The 8095-nt window shown below is 48.7% G+C and overlaps 1 protein-coding gene across 1 annotated transcript in view; it reads left to right on the top strand.

The window, feature by feature from the left end:
* MYH3 (myosin, heavy chain 3, skeletal muscle, embryonic) overlaps positions 1 to 7882 on the top strand; it is a 27359-nt gene extending 19477 nt beyond the window's left edge. Inside the window, exons 26-38 of the mRNA XM_011973166.1 lie at positions 572 to 690; positions 861 to 1057; positions 1401 to 1584; positions 2236 to 2401; positions 2700 to 2824; positions 3641 to 3949; positions 4397 to 4600; positions 4677 to 4802; positions 5955 to 6125; positions 6217 to 6321; positions 6488 to 6583; positions 6691 to 6828; positions 7730 to 7882. Coding sequence (XP_011828556.1) covers positions 572 to 690; positions 861 to 1057; positions 1401 to 1584; positions 2236 to 2401; positions 2700 to 2824; positions 3641 to 3949; positions 4397 to 4600; positions 4677 to 4802; positions 5955 to 6125; positions 6217 to 6321; positions 6488 to 6583; positions 6691 to 6828; positions 7730 to 7756 — 1967 coding nt within the window. The 3' untranslated portion in view covers positions 7757 to 7882. The remainder of the gene's footprint in view (positions 1 to 571; positions 691 to 860; positions 1058 to 1400; positions 1585 to 2235; positions 2402 to 2699; positions 2825 to 3640; positions 3950 to 4396; positions 4601 to 4676; positions 4803 to 5954; positions 6126 to 6216; positions 6322 to 6487; positions 6584 to 6690; positions 6829 to 7729) is intronic.
* Positions 7883 to 8095: the final 213 nt, after the last annotated feature.

Here is an 8095-nt window from a genome sequence, read left to right as displayed (position 1 = left end):
GTGATCCACCTGCCTCGGCCTCCCAAAGTGCTGGGATTACAGGCGTGAGCCACCGCGCCCAGCCTATGGTAGCCACTTTTACAGTCATGTTGGAGGATTCACCTCTGAAATCATAAAGCCTCATTCCATGTTTTTCTCTTACCTCTTTGTAAGCATATAAACTTGAACTTACCCTGTTCACCCAAGAGTCTAACCATAGATATAAAGCTCTAAGTATTTCTCTATATATTTATTGATAACAAATCAACAAACAGCTGGAAACACCTGCCACTGGGAAGGTCTGATGTGAGTTATTAGGTGCTCCTGGTAATATTTACATTTACAGTTCTTCTCAATGGATTTTTTTTTTTTTGACAGACGTCAGTCCCACCTTCCAGTAGTTTACGACAATATCTTATCAGTTCTGCTGTCAGTTTCCTTTTCATGAACGATATACCTTCTCCCTCAAGAAGAAACTAGACCTTATCCTTTTCTCTCTCCCCAGATCTTAGCACAGTGCCTTACACGTAATAGAAACTTGATGAGTGAATGAGTGAATGAATGAAATGAAAGTGTTTCCTTCTGGACACAGGTGAGCTGAGTCGTCAGCTGGAAGAAAAGGAAAGCATAGTATCCCAACTTTCCAGGAGCAAGCAAGCATTCACCCAGCAAATAGAAGAGCTCAAGAGGCAGCTAGAGGAAGAGAACAAGGTACATCATTGAAGGGAGGCCTCTTTGCTCAGATTTTTAAATATCACCTGCGGGAGGAAAAATAATAGGCAACTTCATTCAGTGGGTGGTGACAGAAGGGACACACTTGGATTGCATCATGCACTTGGCACTGAATATATCAGGTGCTCTTCTCTTTTTAACTTCTGCAGGCCAAGAACGCCCTGGCGCACGCCCTGCAGTCCTCCCGCCACGACTGTGACCTGCTGCGGGAACAGTATGAGGAGGAGCAGGAAGGCAAAGCCGAGCTGCAGAGGGCGCTGTCCAAGGCCAACAGTGAGGTTGCCCAGTGGAGGACCAAATACGAGACGGACGCCATCCAGCGCACAGAGGAGCTGGAGGAGGCCAAGTGCGTAGCTCTGTTTGCTTTTAGAAGAACTACCTGGGAATGAATTCGATGAATTTATTTTTATTACTAGACGTTTCCCCATCTCATGTGTCTTTAAATGCGGTGCTGGGCCATTAGAGGGACCTGGCGTTAGCACGTTTTATTAAAACAAACAACTTTGATCTTGGTTAGACACAAGGCAAGTTATTAATCCCGGATTTTGAGTAGACAGGAAATTCTCCTGGGCGTATAGAAACACATGCGTGTCTGAATCACATAGATTAGTGATTCCAACGTGATGAATAGTGATGTTCAAGTGGATGGAAACTTAAATATCAGTTGCTTCTCTTTCATATTCTTTAAGGAAAAAACTTGCTCAGCGCCTTCAAGATTCTGAGGAACAGGTTGAGGCAGTGAATGCTAAATGTGCTTCACTGGAGAAGACCAAGCAGAGGCTGCAAGGAGAGGTGGAGGATCTGATGGTTGATGTTGAAAGAGCCAATTCCCTGGCCGCCGCTCTGGATAAGAAGCAGAGGAACTTTGACAAGGTGTGGGGTCCGCTCTGTGCTGGGTGAATGCCATGATGCAGGGGATTTCTAGTAGCCGTGGAAGGAGGACAATGCATCCCAGACCTGACTCTGCCCTCACCAGCACTGTGGCCTTGGGCAAGTCCCTGAACTTCCCCGGTCTGTAATTTCCTCATCTGCAAAACAGACTGGGAATGGGCTGGGGATAGAGGTCCCTTTCAAATGTTGTCCATGGAAACCAGTTTCTACCATGTCCGTGCAGCCCTAAACATTTTTCCTTTCCGTACTGCTGGTCTGTCTAAGCTGAGGTCCCATTGGGAGGCTTTCTGGAAGCCCTTCTCTCAAGATGGCAGATAAAGCTGATTGAAACCAATGCTTTAATGAAATATTCAGAAGTACGGGGCCATTTTTGTGTTAGGAAAAGGGCAATTATGCCCAGCTAACTCCTCGAAGGGTCTATTTGCTTTTTCAAGATGGCAGTTGTTCCTGTCTCATTACCTTGAGTACATTTATGGAACAAAATCTTGATTAGCCCAATAATCAATAACAAGGAGCCAGGTAAGTGATGCCAAGGGTAGCTGTAACTCTGCATTTAATTTAGTTATTTAGTATTTAGTTAGAAACCTAGAGGAGAGGTCAGAAATGGAGAGACCTTCTGTCCCGGTGTTCCAGGTGTTGGCAGAGTGGAAGACAAAGTGTGAGGAGAGCCAAGCAGAGCTGGAGGCATCCCTGAAGGAGTCCCGCTCCTTGAGCACTGAGCTCTTCAAACTGAAAAATGCCTACGAGGAAGCCTTAGATCAACTTGAAACTGTGAAACGGGAAAATAAGAACTTAGAGCGTAAGTCACTCGAAATCCTCTGAAACTTCCTCCTTTCATGCTGTATTGCTCAAGAGCATGCTGGCGTGTGCGGCTTCATCATTCAGTTTCCTACATACATGTGTGTTAATGCACACACAGAAAGTGTTCACCATCTGACGGGTTACTTTTAGCCTCTCTCTATATGATATCTTATCTCTGGGAAACAGGAAAGCTTAGGATTATAATAAACCAGGTAAAAAGCACCGAGTCAATGCTTTGCATGTCTGGAAACACATGCAGAAGCGCTCGTATGCAATTGAAACTTACTTCTTTACAGAGGAGATAGCGGATCTCACAGAACAAATTGCTGAAAATGGTAAAACCATCCATGAACTGGAGAAATCAAGAAAGCAGATTGAGCTGGAAAAGGCTGATATCCAGCTGGCCCTCGAGGAAGCAGAGGTGAGCGCTGGGAGGCAGGCGCAGGTGCAGACGCAGTCATGGTGAGCGGCGGCCGGGGAGTCTAGCTACTCCACACTGTGTGTTCATTTTAGCCTTTGTCAAATCACAGTCCTAATGCCTGCTCCTTTCCTGTCACACAGCAAAACTGTGAGGCTGAATGAGAATTTTCTTAAATTTATTGGAGAAGACTGTCATATTAAAATAGGCCTAAAGACGAGATTTTACAAAATATTAGATGAATTAAAAATATCTACAAAGGGCTTTACGCTCCTAAGAAATATGATGATTTAAACATTATTATTGGTTGATAGTATAATCAAAACCAAGAAGCAATGAAACATAGTTTTATTTCTGCCCTGAAGATAAATTTGGGACTTTTTTTTTTTTTGAGATGGAGTTTCGCTCTTGTTGCCCAGGCTGGAGTGCAATGGTGCTATCTCGGCTCGCTGCCACCTCCGCCTCCCAGGTTCAAGTGATTCTCCTGCCTCAGTCTCCCAAGTAGCTGGGATTACAGGCAGGCACCACCATGCCCAGCTAAGTTTTGTATTTTTAATAGAGACAGGGTTTCACTATGTTGGTCAGGCTGGTCTCGAACTCCTGACCTCAGGTGATCCGCCCGCCTCGGCCTGCCAAAGTGCTGGGATTACAGGCGTGAGCCGCCGCGCCCGGCTAAATTTGGGACATTTAAAAAGTGAGTTGTGAATATTGTAGGATTAGATTTAGGGCTATTTCCCTGAAGCTTTGTTACCTTGCAGGGTAGTGGAGCTGGCTTCATACCATCACGGACACTATTTGATTTGTTTTTGTTTCTTAAAGGCTGCTCTTGAGCATGAAGAAGCCAAGATCCTCCGAATCCAGCTTGAATTGACACAAGTGAAATCAGAAATTGATAGAAAGATCGCCGAGAAGGATGAAGAGATCGAGCAGCTGAAGAGAAACTACCAGAGAACAGTGGAAACCATGCAGAGCGCCCTGGACGCCGAGGTGCGGAGCAGGAATGAAGCAATCCGGCTCAAGAAGAAGATGGAGGGGGACCTGAATGAAATTGAGATCCAGCTGAGCCACGCCAACCGCCAGGCAGCAGAGACCCTCAAACACCTCAGGAGTGTCCAGGGACAGCTGAAGGTTTGAGAGAACCCCTCGGGGAAAAGCCTCTCCCGTCCTCACATACTCAGAAATGTAGGCTGGGCACAGTGGTGCAAGCCTGTAGTCCCAGCGTTCTGGGAGACTGAGGCAAGAGGCTCACTTGGGCTCAGGAGTTCAAGACCAGCCTGGGCAATATAGAAAAACCTCATCTCTACAAAAAAAATTAAAAATTAGCTAGGCATAGTGGCACAAGCCTATGGTCTCAGCTACTTGGGAGGCTGAGATGGGAGGATTGCTTGAGCCCAGGAGGCAGAGGTTACAGTAAGTTGAGATCACACCACTGCACACCAGCTTGGGTGACAGAACAAGACCCTGTCTCAAAACACAAACGAAAACAACAACAGCAACGACAACTTAGAGATGTAGATGAGGCTCGTGGTCCTAACGCCTCAACTTCAAATAGAATGTTCGTTTTTCTCTGGCTAGGATACGCAGCTCCACCTGGATGATGCCCTCCGGGGCCAGGAAGACCTGAAGGAGCAGCTGGCGATCGTGGAGCGCAGAGCCAACCTGCTGCAGGCCGAGGTGGAGGAGCTGCGGGCCACCCTGGAGCAGACGGAGAGGGCCCGGAAACTGGCAGAACAGGAGCTCCTGGACTCCAACGAGAGGGTGCAGCTGCTGCACACCCAGGTGAGGGGAGGGAGAGGAAGAGAGGCGAGGTTCCAGCCTCAGACGCACCTGGGTAACAGCCCTCCTCTTGCCCTAGAACACCAGCCTCATCCACACCAAGAAGAAGCTGGAGACAGACCTCATGCAGCTCCAGAGTGAGGTAGAAGATGCCAGCAGGGATGCAAGGAACGCTGAGGAGAAGGCTAAGAAGGCCATCACGGACGTAAGGCATCTCCTTCCCGTTGCCCTCGGGCTGCCAGGATTGCATTGCATTAAAGCCCTCTCATAGTTAGACAGGTGCGGTCTCCTCCAGACACACCTGGTGCACATTCTGCTCCCCAATCGCTCCCATCTCCGCTCAAACTCTCCTGTTCCCTCCTGCACTTTAGAAGAAGGGCATAAGAAAAAAAGGCAGGAAGGGATTATATCCTAGTAGGTCTGCCTGTGGAGAGGTGTGCACGTCTTTCCTTCAACATCTGACTTATTCCAAATATGAAAACACGAACCTGAGGTGTCAATATCCCACACATTTCTCCCTTCCTGGGTCTCCGGGGCTTTCTCCCGGCGGCCCACAGCGCTCATGGCGCCACCTGCTGCCCGGCGGGAGAACTTTACCTTGAAACGATTTTGCTGTTCTGTACAGCCTTCGTTCTCCAGAGGCCTTCCCTTAATCTCACTATTCCCAAAACTGTGAGGCTGGGTATCAGATCAGACTAAGTCTCAAGCTCCTTTGAAAATATATATTGGTGATAATGAAAAAAAAAATTTCCCTGGGACAGGGGAGGGTTTCAAAGGAGGCCAGCTTAAGAAAGGGAAGAAACTGTTTCCCAGCCTGTCCCTGAAGTTCTCATTGCCTCATTGCTTAGGTTATTTTATCTACTGGGTGTAGCTCTGGCCCTCTTCCAGGGTGGCAGAGTGTGCTTCATCACAGTCTCACCTATTGTCCTTTTTCTTTCTTTCTTCTCCCACCCGCCACCCACCACCGAGACGGAGTTTCACTCTTATTGACCAGGCTGGAGTGCAATGGCGAGATCTCGGCTCACTGCAACCTCCTTTTCCTGGGTTCAAGCAACTCTCCTGCCTTAGCCTCCTGAGTAACTGGGATTACAGGCACCCGCCACCATGCCCAGCTAATTTTTTGTATTTTTAGTAGAGATGGGGTTTCACCATGTTGAGCAGGCTGGTCTTGAACTCCTGACCTCAGGTGATCCACCCGCCTCAGCCTCCCAAAGTGCTGGGATTACAGGCATGAGCCACCACGCCTGTCCTGTCCTTTTTCTTTAGCATGGTCTCTGGTCCTCTGGGGTCCAGGTTTTGACAGTTCCAAGGCACTGGAGCTTCCTCTGCATCCTAGCGAGTCCCATGTGCTTTTCAGGCTGCCATGATGGCTGAGGAACTAAAGAAGGAACAGGACACCAGCGCCCACCTTGAGCGGATGAAGAAGAACCTGGAACAGACGGTGAAGGACCTGCAGCACCGTCTAGATGAGGCTGAGCAGCTGGCCCTGAAAGGCGGGAAGAAGCAGATCCAGAAACTGGAGACCAGGGTGTGTGCAGGAGGAACCCCGCCCGCACCGAGCTTTTTAACCTCCCGATCATGCTCCAGCCCCTGACTCATATCCCCACCCTCTCCCCCAGATCCGAGAGCTGGAGTTTGAGCTTGAGGGGGAGCAGAAGAAGAACACAGAGTCTGTTAAGGGCCTGAGGAAGTATGAGCGGAGGGTCAAGGAGCTGACGTACCAGGTAAGTGGAGAGTAAATGCCATGATCGTGTCCTCTGTGATGTGCAAATGCCACTCCGGATTCTCCACCAAACTACGGGAAGAAACACTTTAGCCCAGAAAGCTGCCCATGCCATGTGCAAATCTGCTGCCTCTTCTCCAGTGACATTCCCATTTTCTCATTCTTAGAGTGAAGAGGACAGGAAGAATGTGCTGAGATTGCAGGATCTGGTGGATAAACTACAAGTGAAAGTCAAGTCCTACAAGAGGCAGGCAGAGGAGGCTGTAAGTGACATAGGTGCTGACTGCTGCACGCAGGCTGGGCTGTTTCCCATGGTGAGTTCTGAGAGAGGTGCATGCTGATCTAACCTGCCTTGGCTCTTTGGTTTTAGGATGAACAAGCCAATGCTCATCTCACCAAATTCCGAAAGGCTCAGCATGAGCTGGAGGAGGCCGAGGAACGTGCGGATATCGCAGAATCTCAAGTCAACAAGCTCCGCGCTAAGACTCGAGACTTCACCTCCAGCAGGGTGAGTCGCTAACCTGGGAGGAGCCCCCCAGGGACTGTAGAAGCTTCTGAGCTGGAAGGGACCTCAGAGAACCCTTTACTTTAGAGGTGGGGAGTCTCAAGCTCAGGAAGAGAAAGTGCTTAAAGTCACTTAGCTGACCGGACCCTCGCTAGAATCCAGGTCTGTGAGTCACAGTAAAAACCACCATCCTGCACATGTACACCATGGAGCCATAAAAAAGAATGAGATAATGTCCTTTGCAGGGACATGGATCAAGCTGGAAGCCATCATTCTCAGCAAACTATCATAAGGACAGAAAAACAAACACCACATGTTCTCACTCATAACTGGCAGCTGAACAATGAGAACACATGGACATAGGGAAGGGAACATCACACACGGGGACCTGTCGGGGGTGGGAGCAGCAAGAGGAGGGAGAGCATTAGGACAAACAGCTAATGCATGTGGGGCTTAAAACCTAGATGATGGGTTGACAGGTGCAGCAAACCACCATGGCACATGTAAACCTATATAACAAACCTGCACGTTCTGCACATGTATCCCAGCAAAACAAACTGCCATCCTGAAAAGGAGAGAGCGGGTCCCACTGAGCTCTCTCATGCGCCCCCTGCTGGTAACTAAAGGCTGCTGCAGGAGGCTCCTCCAGAGTCCGCTGAACACACAGCATCAGACATGTAGGTCGCTGGCTGTCCAGCATTCGGGGCTTGCTCTTTCGTAGGGCCAGTTTCTCAGGCTATGGGGTGACTTCATGTGTGCAATCGTGCATTTTCCCAAGGTCCAAAAAATATCCTGTGTCCCACTGAAGTAGGCAAGCAATTCTCTGATGCCAGCCGGCGAAGCGGTGGGGTGGGAATGTGTCTCTGCCACCCGACTTAACTCCAGGTGCCTACTTTCTTCCCAGATGGTGGTCCACGAGAGTGAAGAGTGAGCCAGCTGTTCCGGGGCAGGACAGAAGATATGCAAAATGTATATTTTCTTGGTTCCTGACCATTGATACTTAATGTCCATGTGACTCCTTTTCACATGCAATAAACTTTGCTTTATTTCAATCTGGGGCTGTTTCACCATATTTGTTTTCTTCTTTCCCATGCAGAAATGGTTCCTAGTTTGATGGTTTGTATGGTCAGAGGTGAAATCCTGGTAAGCAGATGGCCCGGTAAATTCAACCGGTGTGTGCATATGCGGAGGGAGAGATGGCTTTTGGCTTAAATCAAAAAGGAAAGAAAAAAGCCTTCTGGATTAACCTTTGCTTTGGCGGGGAGTGGGA

This window comes from Mandrillus leucophaeus, unplaced genomic scaffold (genome assembly GCF_000951045.1).
Source record: "Mandrillus leucophaeus isolate KB7577 unplaced genomic scaffold, Mleu.le_1.0 Scaffold135, whole genome shotgun sequence".
Classification (NCBI taxonomy): domain Eukaryota; kingdom Metazoa; phylum Chordata; class Mammalia; order Primates; family Cercopithecidae; genus Mandrillus; species Mandrillus leucophaeus.
This window is presented reverse-complemented; position numbering and strand designations above follow the sequence as displayed.